The following is a 14,894-nucleotide window of genomic DNA, read 5'->3' as shown; positions in this document are numbered from 1 at the left end:
CATTAGTAAAAACTTTTTCAGCTTTGACTGAAGCCCATTTTGCATCCACCAATAGTTACTATCATGTGGAAAGCTCAAGCAAAATGCACTAGCCATTTTACCAAAGAATTCTAGCTTATTTTAAAATGCATGTTTAATATAACTGCAGCTCACATGACCAGAGTAGACAGGACAAGAGACTTGCCTGTCTCTGCTAGATTCCTGATCATGCTGGAAGTATAGGGCATTTTTACTACCTAATCTTCAGGGGTGGACTAGCTGTAACAAGGGGGTAGTGTACGTATCTGGAAGACACCAACCATATCCATTTACAAGGCTGCTGTTGCGGTAATGTAGAGCTGTTATGAGTGGAATTCAGACGATGTGTAGTGTGTGTGTTGCAGGAGTTTGTAGGGGACATAGCGAAGGCTATCGTCGACTGTGAGAGCGAAGACTTTGTAGTGGAGTGTCTGGGCGTGTTGGGCAACATGACGCTCCCGGAACTCGACTTCTCGCAGTTGTTCCAGCGGTTCAACCTCGTGTCCTGGGTTCTCAACGCGCTTGTGCCAGGTGAACAATGCTTATTGTAAGAAGCCATGTTACTTGGCTTGTAGCCAAGTAGCCTCGTGTGTTCTAGTGATCTAAAGTGTGTTTTTTTATGTGTTTATTGTGGCAGCACTACTTGACTAAGTAGTCTGTTCATAGTTACCTGGGTAAATAAGCGTGTCATGCTCCAGCGCATGTTAAAGATAACTGGAATGTGGTGGCACTCCAAATTAGGTGTTCAATCCCTAGGAGGATCAAACACAGATTTTTCGCAATTGGGGAATTTGGTGCAGTTTTCCATGCATTATAGGGTGTCATGCTTATATTACAGTACAGAGTAAATTCTATTACCATACTATACTACTTGGGTTGTTAACATTAAAAATTCTTATATCATATACCAGGGATGCCACCAAGAATGGTTATAAAATCCTGTATTAGACCATAAAAAACCCTGTAAAATCATGTAAGAAGAAATTTCTGTAAACAGGTTTTTCATTCGCGCCAACATTTTTTTTACATCTAAGACACAGGAGAAAACAAAGTATTTTAAGCATATTTCTTCAAAAATCAGCTTTTCCTTCATTCCAGTTGCATAGGCCTACTTTAAAATAATAATAATGAATGTAGATAAAAAACTGATAAGTTTACATGTAAAGAGTTAAGTACCAGTATGAGGTTCTCACAAAAATCACTTAAAAAATATACACACACTTTTTGATGTATTTGCAGGCATTTCTTGCCTGAAAACTCCAACTGCTTCACTTCTTCAGGTTCTAGCTTTTTTCTCAGCTCATCAGTGGATTTGAATTCTAGCCCCAAATTTTTGGTCCTGTTGTGGCAGTACAACAATGCATTCAACATTGGCATTTCTAAACAACAGCGACCGTTTTACCGGGTTTCAGCCACTTTAATTCTACTTTCCACTCACATTTATATCGTTGTTTTTACAGCGTTCGATCTGGAGATGTCTTGCGTTTTCTTTCCATTTCTTTCAATTACAATCTCCACAAAGATGCAAGCCGATTTTTTTGTACGTAACAATTACTTTAAAATTAACAAACTGTAAACACTCCGTCAATCCATCATAGAAATCGTGATTGCATGGTATAACAACACAGACTGTAAAAACACCGTCTCAGATATCACTTCGCACAAATATTACTGGGTGTGTTCCATTACACGCACGAACGCACCATCGCGCAGAAGAGAGAAACAGAACACGGTGTCTAAAACAACTGTCATAGATATTACGATGCACTGTATATTTTCATCCGTGAAATAAAAAAATGCTTCCAGACATAAAAGGTAGAGCGTGAATTGTTATCATCTTAGAAAAACTGAAACTACGTAGCAAAGTGAAGTGTCTCTTGATGACATGTTATCTATGAAGTGGAGCGGGAGCAGTAAGTAAATATTTATGTTTGTGCGTTCGTCAATTAAAATATCCGTGATTCGAAGTGCTTATCTGTTAATTCGTTGTAACTCCAAAATATCAGTGGAAACGGATAAAATCCATAAAAACTGCAACACTGTTATATACCATTGTTAATTATAATATATTTTGATATTTTTTATCTTGACTAATTGTTAATTTTATTCAACTGTAGTCATTCTGAAAGAAGAAAATTTCAGTGCTAAACACATCATCATCATCATTATTATTATTATTATTGCACAGACAAACTATTTATAGCATTCTATCACTATTTATAACAAAACATGTCACTACAGTCAAACCTCTATCTATCGTTTTTCAGGGGACCAACAAAAAAATTCAGTAGATGCGGACATTCAATAGATGTGGACTTCACTCTAAGAATTTTTAAAAAAATAATATTCCAACCTCAAAATTAGTGTCAGAAATATATCAGTTACTTGTCTTTAAAGTTAAATCAGTTGAAAAATAAATACAAATGAAAGTATTTTTTACTTAATTCAATTTACACTTCCAAAAAAAAAAAACATACACACAATAAATCTACATGGCAATTAAAGTCTTTTTCAATATCCTGAAGTCTGAAATATGTTTACTCATGTCATCAAATGTAGAGCTGTACTGAAGAAGCCGATTTTGCCAATATTTAGTTGAATCGGCATTTCTGCCGACTTCCGATACGCTTGTTAATTTTCGGCCGATATTACTGAAAAACGAGAGACTGCCATAACCTAAAAATCCACGAGTATCCTTTTCACTTTTCGTAGTAGTACTGCATTCTTTCAGATCGCATTATTTCTTCGCAACATGTGCCAAACGTACATATAAAAATTTAACATCCTTTTTTTCAATAATGTTCTTTAATTTTAATATGTCATAAATAAATTCATTACCGTCACGGTAAATATACTTCTCGGTTGTTACGATAACTGTAGTGCAAATGTGGTAGCTATCGTGCTTCTGTAGTAATTATGGTATCGACAAAGAATCTTTAGTTCTTTTCATGGTAATTATCTTAGAATAACAATTGGGTTTGTACTGTAGTTATGGTACATCATCCATATTTCTTCGTAAGGTGTTGTTCATTTGTCTTTTCTTCATATTTACGTGCTCCATTACTTGGCTGCAGATTTAAGTTGATTTTTACTACTGTATACTATCGTTACTGTTTTTATGACGGTTTCTTTCTAAGAAATTGTTATTTCTGCAAAATCTTTATGGTTAAACGATCATCTATTATAATTTATAGTGACGGGACCACATTTTTGTACGATCAATGCGGACAAAACGATAATTCCAACATCGGTACAAGCGGACGTTTTTTAACCTTAGTTGTATGGCAATATTGCCGGGACCGTAGAAAGTATACGATAAACACGGACAATCGATACATGCGAGTTCGATAGATAGAGGTTTGACTGTATGTGCTCTCCTCAGTCAAAATTGTCAATATTAAACAATTGAAAAAATATTTTGGATAAAAAGGTTGAAACCAAGATGGCTGCTTACAGTTGTCTCTCTTTAGAGGTAAAAATGAAATATCAGATGATGCTCTTAGTAAAGAACAAGAAAATGTGTTTCTAAAATTCTAATTCAAAATTTTCCTTTACAGAATATAGACACATATTTAAAAAAAAAAATTCATTTCATTTTAAAGTTAATCTTTTACACTCTGTAATGTGTATCTGACAACAGAACACACTGAAACAAGTACAGCACTAATAGCAGAGATGTGCATTGAAAAGAGAGAGAGTGAATACCCATTAAAATTCACACTGAAACTAAGAATAATACATGCCACAGTGAGTTTTCTCAAAGTATTCTGGTTTCCCTCACACATTGATTCCATCAAGTCACCATTCTCATCTAATCTCCCTTTACTATCTCTCATGACCCTGATGTTGAAACGTTAAGCCATAATTCATTCTTTCTATCATTAGTTTATTCATTCATTCATTCATTCATTCAATCCATCCAAATTCGGTAGCTCGATTGTGACATCAAATCTAAAATGTAAACTCAATGTGCAGTCAGTATTTTTATTTGAATTAAGTAACTGTCTTTGTTGATGTTTGTTGGTAGTCAAAAGCAGAGGAAACATGTCTCTGAGTGCTCTAGGCAAATACGAGGATGACATCTTACTGGAAGTGGTAGTCTTGTTGGGGACTGCTGCGTTAGATGAAGGCTGTGTGTCTCTCCTCTGCAAGGCGGATGTTCTCTTGTCGCTCATCGAATTGCTCAAAGGTAAACAGTTTTTTTTTTGCTTACAAGTGTAATAGGTACCATGTTTTATCGCATAATCATCGCACCATTATTATAGGATGTCAAAATTTGAAGAGAAAAAATTCTTGAATAAACGTTGCATGATGTTTTTGGTCCCGCTGTTATATTCTGAGCGCTTTGTGTAGGTAGTTTTCCCATATAAAAGATTTATTTTAAGTTGAAATCTAATATTGATTTGGATATTACCAGTTTCTTATTTAATTAACAGAAATACAAAGTTGTCTGATGTGTAAATTTTCTTTTAAGATGTTTTCAAACATTATAATGTGTATCTGTTCGTTTTCGTCGCCGCTGTGTACCGCTCATAAAAATGTAGCCAGCACTAGTTAGTATCATTCATGTTTGGTTATGTTTATTCCTGTATAGAGAGTGTGCATGTAGTCGAATATCAATATTGATAGATCGCCGATTGCATGCAATGTGCGCGCTCTATGTAATGCCGAGTTAACTACATTTGATAGCCTGTACTCTTCTGTGGTAAGTATGTACTACGACGATAGTTATGCGTTAATTCCAACTCACGTTCGAGTGACAATTTTTGTTTTTCTATTTAAAGTTGAACAAAATGTTTTTGTTGCATGACTTACTGATTTAAATTGTTTGGCCTGCTTTTATATACTCTACTTTTTATAAAAAAGTTCTTTCAATGTATAGGTTTTGTGTTTATGAATAACTTTACCTAACATAAAATTATTTTTTCCCATAAAAATTGCACCCCTACTTTTCAAACCTGATTTTAGTGTTAAATGTGCGACAATTTTACATATTGACATGCCAGTATTGTTGACAAACTATTTTCAAAGAAAACACTGTACTTTAACCTAAGTCAATACATGCATGCAAGGAAATCTGAAATGCACCGTTTTTGGTATTTTAAACTCAAAACTATTAATAGTGGTGTAAAAACATTCATATTCATGATCGTAAGCAAGCACTTTATCCAGCATTTGAAAGGTACAACAAATAATCTAAGTTATTTTCATAGCGTAAGGAATATAATCCATGACTAAAATACTGGCCTATTTGACTCATTAAACATATTATAAACCATTATTAATTTTTTTTATATTACATACTGGAGGAAAAAAAATGTCAACGACCATGAATTACAAAAACAAAAAGGACTTTAATTGTTTTGCTATGAACAGAATGTGAACACAGTAGTTGAAACGATGTAGGTATAAATTGAGAGTCATGTTCGATTTACCATCACGTTCACAGTAGTATCTTACTTGCTGCACTATATATATACATATACATATATATATATATATATATATATATATATATATATATATATATATATATATATATATATATACACACTAGAGTCGTTATAAACATGATTATATAAAAATAAATTTTAACCTAGCGTACGTCTCCAGAGCAATATTCTTTTCAAATGAGTGTTTCATGAAATTGACCTGCCATTATCAATTTATTATCACTAGATTTAGACTTACGTAATCTTTGTAAAATTATTGAAAATTTTGGGATATCTAACCTCAAATATTTTTATCCTGTCTCGTTTCATGCTGGAACTTTATCTTTCTCACCCAAAATTTTTCCAAACCAAAATTTTCTATCCGCCCAACTCTAGCTCTGTCTTATGTCTGATGTACACTAGCATTAAGGGTAAGAAATAACTTTTACTACAAGGGTGGGTTTCCCCCCCCCCTCCCCTTCCCCTGTCAAACCTCAGTAATACGAATCCGCTTTGTACGAAATTCCCATTTATTCGAAGTACTTTCATAGTCCCAGAAAATGAAATATGCTTTCCAGTGTTATTCAGTACTTTTAATACGGTTAATATGAAATACGAAGTGGTTTTTAACCCTCAAGTTGTTTAAATGTATAAGTAATCGGTTAATATGAATTTCACTACCAAAGTTCAAAATAAATAATCACATTTGCATAACCAGCAATTAAACAAACGTTACTCCAAAGATGTATGTATGTATCCCACAGCGCACAATGGTTGAAAACAAGGTGAAAAGTGTAACTATTGTTGGATGTTAGTAACTAAACTAGAAAAGATGCCATTTTGTAAACTGAAGCTAAAAGGAAGATACTTTATACCATATTTATTCATTCGAAGTGCACATATGAAGTTTAGATAATAGGGTGTTTGAGGGTGTGTTATAAAATAACTGCAAAATGTAAACTTAACACTATTACATTTCATGTTAAAAGAAAATTATCAAAGAAGTTGACAATGGAGAGAAAAAAATTTGTAATCGCTAGAGATTGGGGTTAGGGATTTCAGAATTTAAGTTCAGCAGTGGTTGGCTACATCAGTTTATATAATACAGTGTATATAATATTATTTAGGTTGTAATTATAAGATTTAGAAGGTAATCAATTTATTTTTGTTGCCATGTTTTCCCAATAGTTTGGTTAATACAAACCTCATTATGACAAAGGGCTAAAATAATGATCCCTTCAGTTTTTGTAATAATGAGGTTTGACTGTATGTATAAATTTTCAAACCATTAGCTATAAAAGAATTTTAAGATCTCATTTCAGTTTATTGAGTCACTGGCATGTTTTTTGATGTTAAGTTCTGAGTTATGGTAGGCAATCTTTTCGTAGTGCTGCATGCAATATTGTGATTATAATTTTAGTTAGAAAATATGTAACAGAGGTCAGTGCAGTTCATTTGAAAGGTGTTGAGAGGTATTTTTAGTCAGAAAATGTAGCTCATTTACTCTTTGTGCAATGTATTAAATGTTTTCCTATAATGTGTATTAATGTGTATTAATGTGTATTTGAAACACTGTGCAGTACAACTCAATGCCAGAAATAGAAAGATGAGCCCTGTGGGACTAGTCAACCATGTAGCACAACTCAGTGTTACTATGTTCTTTCAATGGGTCTTGCAGTGATTGATTTAAAACATTTTTATGTACATACACCATTACTGGTTTTCACTCTATGATGAGTGTGTGCTTTTTCTGTTCTTGTTACAACTGTCTCGAAGTCATCTGCTCACAGTAATTGTTTGTGCCATGTATTTTTTTCTGATTATTCCTTTCACTGTGTAAAAATAGAGCATGTTTACAAGATATTTTTATTATTATTTTGAAACAATATATATTTAAAGTTTAAATCATGAAAATTGTAAATTTTAATTTTAAGATTGGTACAGTTGTATAGTGAGCAACCCAATCCCTAGCCATATAATTTCATTTATAATATGTTTCATTTTGATTTGATTTAGTTTGGTTTTAATGCTCATACATTGTTGCAATGCCGGCTTCAAACACACATTCTTCTATTAATTACACCTTTCCAAAGACGGCCAGGTAGCAGTAGTGTCATTCATTCTTTCTCCTAGCACTGTTACTCCTTGGTATGCATGCTAAATTAAAATATAATTTTTCTCTCAATGAAAAAGACCGTTCATCGGGCAAGACGTCTCCCATGTGTGTGGCAGTCCCGATTCCTACGGGACCCCACACTGGAGACTAGAAGCTTCACAACAACCGCGAGAGAGGCTGTGTTTCCTACAAAGTTCCATATTCAGGACGTCTGATTTAGCTTACGTCAGACGAAGGGTGTTGAAGCAAACATATCCTCCTTTCGCATCAGGCAATAACAATAGATAGTGCTTGAAGAACACGTCGGAGCTGTACTATTTTATGCAAATATCATTGGTGAGATTTTTTTTTCCCCCTTTTACTTTTTCATGTTTAGGAGTTTGCAGCCGCCCAGAGAATCGCTGATATCCAGCTTCAGTTCCTGAAATTTGGTATTAGTTATAGCATTCTATACAGATATAGCCCTGCTATCCTCATTGCCATGAAAATCTTCCAGAGGTTCTGAAGACTACGACTATCATCTCTGTCCAGTTCCAGAACTACAGAAATTACATTTTGAAGTGGCTATAATACCATCATCAAAACTACCAAAGCTATTCTTTAGTTGATATTTTTAATTATACCTAAGTTTGCTCATTATAGTCATAATGTTAAAGAAATTGTTAAGTCTGTGCGATATCAGTTTTTTAGTTGGAATCAAATACGAATACAACTATCAAATTATTCTTGAATACAAATATTGAATTTGAATAGTAAGAAGTAGAATACCAAAAAAAAATTTCCACATTTAACAAATGCATATTGAAAGAAAAATTAAATGTCTAGTGTAACCTTCTGGGTAATTAAATAAATAATACTAAGTGAAAGGTTGGTTAGGTTAAGTCAGCCACAATTACTATAGGTAAAATTTTGTTGAAATATTCGAATTTTGAAAGGGAAATATAAATTATTTATCATGGTACACAAGAAAGAGCTGCAAAAAAAAAATATATTTTAATAAACAGTGCAAAGTGAATATGTAAAGCAATTGCAGTATGTGTGAAGAATCTTCAATAGGGTGGGTTTAAAAAGAATGTACAGTGAGAAGTTTAAATCTATAGTTAAATATGATGTAGATCTAAAATAATTTAAAACTCATTTGTTTATATTTTTCTTTATGTGAAAATCATTGTTTATATTAACATATATGGGTAGAGACCCCAAAAAATGGTGAAGCGTGAAATTCACGAAATAACGCGAAAATTTGATACTTTAAAATGAATTTTGCGACTTTCCTCACCCAATTGATTTTAACTGATCTGAAATGAAAACTGTCAACTTACACACCCAATTGATTTTAACGGACGTATTTATCCTTATCAGTATGCTGTCAGTTCTAATCTATTTTTAACGACCTGCGGACCTGCCTGACTTTCTTCTCCAAAATATACTTTAGCTAATAACGTGGGTGTTACTAATGGTTCGGAATTACTGTGTTAAATCCGGCTTTACTATATAGATCAGTCAGATTAGACATTGAACATTGCATCAAATCAGGTAATATTGCTTTTTTGATATGTTATTTATGGTGCAAAGGGAATGCTAAATCCAAGTTTTCGACCTTTGGCAGACGACCGCGTCATTATCAAAAATTGAAAAAACCTCAAAATTTTCCACCTTTTTTCAGTTTTTGTCGTTTTTGACCCAGAAAGACTGGTTAAACTCACGGAGATACAATTTTTAAATATTTGGCCAGTTTTTCAGGTTACATGATTTTTAGCAAAATTTCATAGTTTTTAGTAACATGTGTTTCTGAAGACCCAGTGTATTTTTCGAAAATCCTCTCCTACTCTCTCAGTGTACTCTACTGTCCTGGAATCTCAGGGGATCACAAATGAACCCACCCCCTAGCCACTTGAGCAAAAAAAAGAGATTTTGTATTTTTATTTACAGGCAGGGAATGCAAAAAAATCAGAAATACTGACATTACAAACAATGTCTTTTAATTATTGGGATGATCATTTATATATAATATTGAAAATAAATACCTAGATGGAAATATCTGATAATCTAACCTATTTATACAATTTCGAGGATTTTTTTGTTATTTTAATCAAATTTCGTCCTCTTTGATGGACCTGGTTGGTCTAAGACTTCTTCTGAAAGGACAGGAAGATTTTCAAGAATGTCTGAGACAGGCGTCCACAATTCTTCATTTAGTTCGTCTTCGTCTGTCATGTCATCTGAGACAGATGAGTAATTCATGCCAAATGCAACCTCAGGGACATTGTCACATTAGGCTCCCTTGCAGTGGCTGCAAACGATGGAGCACTTGGCACTTGAGTACAGCCTTCCTGCAGCTGCAAGCACTGCCGCAGCCTTTTCTGCAGCTGAAGGAGATGAGCTCCAGCCAGGGCCGCAACTAGGGGGGAGCAAGTGGGGCATACGCCCCGGGCGCAAAGCTGTGGGGGCGCCTAAATCGCTTGCATTGTAATCCCTACTACAACTGGTAACTGGTAAAAAGTTTTTTTTAACTTGCATGCCAGGAATGTCTAATCTGATTTACAATATAACGTCTCAACATATATTTAATGAACAAGTCTAGTGATTATACGGACTACTTTATGGACATGGTGGGTTCATGCATGGAAGTTACAGTAGCACAGAAACTGTTACATGCAGGTATGGAAAATGCTTAAATAGCACCATTTTTCGTGGGAGGGCCCCCGGACCCCTCTGCTTTATTGGTGTGGTATGTGCAAAAAAAGAGGGGGGGGGGGGGGGGGCGCATGAATACATTCATTCCCCGGGTGCCAGAGACTCTAGTTGCGGCCCTGGCTCCAGCAGATGTTGAGGCGCCGCATCTCTTGTCATGATCTTGGGGGCTGAGACCTTGAGAAGTGCGCAGCCACCCCCCAGTCAAGAGTCTCTTTGTCGACTCCTAACCACTTCTGGACCTGTGTTAAAAACACATACAAAGAAAGTTCAGGCATTAATTGGGTACCAAAACAATCAAAGAGCAAATATGCATGAAGATAAATGGTATTAAAAGACTGTTGTACCTGGTGGTAGGTGCGCAGGGAGTGAAACCTGATTGAATCCTGGCTGGGAGGCAATCTCGCTAGGTTGAATTTTGTTTTCATTGCAGCCTTTGCGAACAATTGTATCTCAGTTCACCCAGGTTTTGAGTTTTGTGCAGTCCTCCATAAAGAGCAATTGTGATATGCTCACCTGCAGCTGCAATATCATCCGGGTTGGCGTTGCTGTCCAAGAAAATGGCAGCTTTTCAATCAAGGTCTAGATGTTTTGGAAATGTTGGACAATTTTTATTTTCCCTTGCCCGAGAATGAAGATGTGGAGTTGCAACCACTGAAGGCATGGGAGACAAGCAGAAGTTGAGGGTTACTATAGTCATATTTGAAAGAGGTGTTGGTATAGGTCACATCATGTTGACCCCGCCCACATTTCATGAAAAATATGTTCCTGTGGTTTGGCGGTGTGATGCCTTCGGGTATGACTAGCAAGTCCACATCCTCACCAACAATTACAACATCGTGAGTAGTGATTAAGAGATTGCTGTTGTTATGATCAGTCTGTCGGCATCTTCTGTAGCCTGCACTGTTGGAATATTGTGTTACCCCTTTCTGTCTTCAAGAAGTCTACAATGAATTTTATTGTTTTCATTGGATAAAAACTTTTCTTGAGACACATGAGCAATTGTACTGGCGTTAATTAAAATTTGAGGGGATGTTGCAGCCTTAGATCTGCGAATACACACGGAGCTCTTTGTTCTCTTCTCTGCAGCCTGTTGGCTAGCCATCGAAAACTACTGTGACTTTGGATCCATAGTGAGTAGTGAGATATTGGATGTACCTGACAGCTATTACCTCGAACGAGGAGTTGTGAGGCCACACAACTTTGTGGAGAAGATGCCCGCCATCTATCACCACATGTTTTGGTGTTTCTCGAGACTCATCCCTGTTGACAGGTTCGAATGCTGCATAAAAAGCCGATTTTGTGCCCTTACTCTTTCCTTCTTCTGTAAACATTGACAGTGGGAATGGTGACAGCTCATACATAAAAAACAATTTCAATTCTTCATCAAATTGTTTCAAGTTGCATAACCTGTGAAACAGGGTTAGAGGGTCAACTGTCATCTTTCTCTCACCAACTGATACTGTTGTTTAGCAGATGTCAGGTATATGACTTTGTTGTTTCGTTTCAATTTGACATCACAGAAGTTTTGTCCAGCTACTCGTAACAAAGATTCATGCCCAATCTGAAGGGCCATGTGGCAGTTAACAGTGCTTCTCCAACCATCCCACTGCTTATTGACATGATGAATTTAGTGATTGGGAAAATCAGTGACACAACTATTCTGTATCCGCTACATCTCGGGTAATACGAGACTGTCGTAGGTCCACATGCTGCTCACTTGTTGCTGAGTCAATATCACAGTTGACCTCTACTTCTTCGTAGATGTTCTGGAGATAAACCATTCCCAAAGTCCATCGAGTCAGCATGCTGGAAGTAATTTCACGACAACGGGTGAGCCCTCCATAGCTCTTCAGGGAATTTCATGAGCACTTGCTCTATATAGACATATAAGACGAGATGCCAGCCCAGAAATTTTTAGACCGTTGGATTGTTAAGTATCCATCTGTTGTAAAAAATTTATATTCCCGAGGATCCATTCTCTCTTCCAAACCCAGCATGTCCTGAACATACAAGTGAGCACACTTATCATAAAACAAGTGGCCTGCAGCATGGAAAAATGGTAGCATATGCTGTGAGGTGGTCAAATGTAAATCCCAGTTCCCAGATCTCTCTGCTTCAATGAATTGTTTCATCAGTGTCACCATTTGGAAATACTACTACCACAATTGGGCAGTAGGACCATTGCAGATTACACAAATTGGGGAAGAGGGGGGTCACTTTGTGGCCCCCTGAGACGCTAGTAGAGTCCGTTGAGAGGGTACGAGGGTTTACAAACAATAAGCTGCGCCTTTGGAAATATAAATGTTACTGAAAACAATGAAATTTTGCTAAATATCATGTAAAATGAAAAATGTTCCATATTTTTCAAAGCTGTATCTTCAAAACTATTAGTCCTACAATAACCGTTTTAGTCTCATATTGTTGCAAATTTAATCTTCAGTAGTAAATTAACCATTGTTGCCCAAAAACCAGTCCTTCTGGGTCAAAATCGACAAAACCTGAAAAAGGGTTGAACATTTTGAGGTTATTTCAATTTTTGATAATGACGCGGTCGTCTGCGAGGTCAAAAACTGGGATTTAACATTCCCTTTGAATCATAAACAACATATCAAAAAAACAAAAATATCTGATTTGATGCATCGTTCACCCCCTTTTCATGTCTAATTTGACTATTAATATTAATATTAGTCTTCTTAAAATTTAAGTGGCCAGATGTAGCAAAAAAACTCCACATAAATAACTCCCAAAACATTACGAAAATCCTGTGGAAATTTTGTCCTGGCCCGACAAGAAAATCTACTGTGATCTCAAAATTATTACAGACTTTAAAGATCCCGCACAGCCGTATTCGTAAACGACTGAATATTTGTTTTTCGAAGTGTTAGTATTTGACATTGAATACTTATAATAAACTATTTATTTTGATATTTTAAAATTCATTATATTTTGCGCAGGCCTAGTAATTGTACAAGTAAGCATTTATAAAGCTATTATAGAAATGTTGATTCAGGTATTATACCATAATATTCAAGTGTAATATACTTAATGCATGTCGTGTCAGCAACTAAGTAAAGCCATTAAAGATCGTTAATATTTTAAAAACTAATAATTTTATCATTTCAGTTATTTTGTTATATGTATTTGAATTAGGTGCAATTACACAGATTATTTTGATATCTCAAGTAGTCATTTTGATGTGTTCATTATGGTCCTGTAATCATGCTATCCTACTAGCCTGCCATCACACCCTATTAAATATTATATTTTGACGTGACAACATCTAATAAATTGATGAACTCCGGCTGCACGCACGAAAAAGTGTTCCGTAACGCACATTGTCCCACTATGATGTGTCCTGTTACGCTCATTGTACGCTTACACCGCATCTATCTCTCTTCCACTCGATTTGACTTTTCAATCATGTTTTCGTCGTTTGAATTATTAATATAATGTAATTTAACGATCGTCCACCAATTTTCAGCACAATCAGTACGGTTATTTTAAAGTAATGTTGAATTTTCAAATACGTTTTTGTAAGAACAATGGTGTTTTACAGTTACACATAATAATTCAAATTACACCCGGGATCTTTTGCACAATGTTTTAAAAAATATTGGAACACATTATAAATAAGTTTGGTGTATTAGAGATGTGTATTTGTTATAAAATCGTATTATAAAAACGAAATAATATTATTCCCCTACGGTGCTGTCATCTACGGTGATGGACGCGAACCAAACAAATCACGCTATCTATCAGCTTCCACTGCAACCAGGAACTCGTTAATACATATTTTCCAGGCACTCGTTAATACATATTTGTGTTTGTGTATCGCGAGGGGCGTTATTATTAATGAATTATAAATAAAATTTTGTGCCCGGGGCCACATTCGCATATCATTTTGAGCACTGGAAGACATAAAAACGTAAAATATTCTCGACGAATTTTAATCTCGGCCCCAGCGCACCACGAGTGTCTGGGTTGGAGATTAAAGCTGAAATTCTTTCTTAAACTTACTAATACTTATTTTATAAACTGCAAGGGCATTTTTATTAAATTCTACGTTTAATTTCACGACGAACAAACTTCGTCGTTAAATGTGTAATTGTGAAAAAGCGTAAAACATTCTCGACAATCTTGAAGTTAAATAGCAAACATGTGTAAAAGTTATAGTTAAAATAATCTCTTCGTTAAAGTAATAAACATATTTGAATTAATGAGTGCAAATAAAAGTAAATTTATCAATTAAATTGTAGATTTAATTTCACTCCTTCTTTGTATCCATACAAAATAGTGATAATTCAATAAAAATGATTCAATTTTATTCATAATAGTATGCAATCATTTCATCAATGTTTTGTTATGACGTTCTCACGTTAAACTATCGTCCGTAAACCGACTTTACGGACAACCAATTTTTTTTTTTTTTTTACTCAAATCATTCTCGTTGCTTATATACTATCTGTTAACACTATAGATCAACTGAATTTGTTGCAGAGTGTAGATACATCTGTGGTTATCATATTGCCGGGTAAAGCAGTAGTAACACATAATATAATTTGATTTACCACAACCAAATTCTCTGTGCTTTGTATTCATTTAACATTGGACATCTGCTGATTTTGGTTTGT

The 14,894-nt window shown here is 35.1% G+C and overlaps 1 protein-coding gene across 2 annotated transcripts in view; it reads left to right on the top strand.

Annotated features, from left to right (window-relative positions):
* The window catches only part of LOC134546317 (kinesin-associated protein 3), a 134,848-nt gene that overhangs the window by 68,362 nt on the left and 51,592 nt on the right, over positions 1-14,894 (top strand). For both annotated transcript variants that reach the window (XM_063389056.1, XM_063389055.1), the window contains exons 11-12: positions 384-549; positions 4,082-4,207. In XM_063389056.1, the coding sequence (XP_063245126.1) occupies positions 384-549; positions 4,082-4,207 (292 nt within the window). The remainder of the gene's footprint in view (positions 1-383; positions 550-4,081; positions 4,208-14,894) is intronic.

Source organism: Bacillus rossius, chromosome 1 (genome assembly GCF_032445375.1).
Source record: "Bacillus rossius redtenbacheri isolate Brsri chromosome 1, Brsri_v3, whole genome shotgun sequence".
Taxonomy (NCBI): domain Eukaryota; kingdom Metazoa; phylum Arthropoda; class Insecta; order Phasmatodea; family Bacillidae; genus Bacillus; species Bacillus rossius.
The sequence above is the reverse complement of the archived record's forward strand: the minus strand, read 5'-3'. Positions and strand labels throughout refer to the sequence as shown.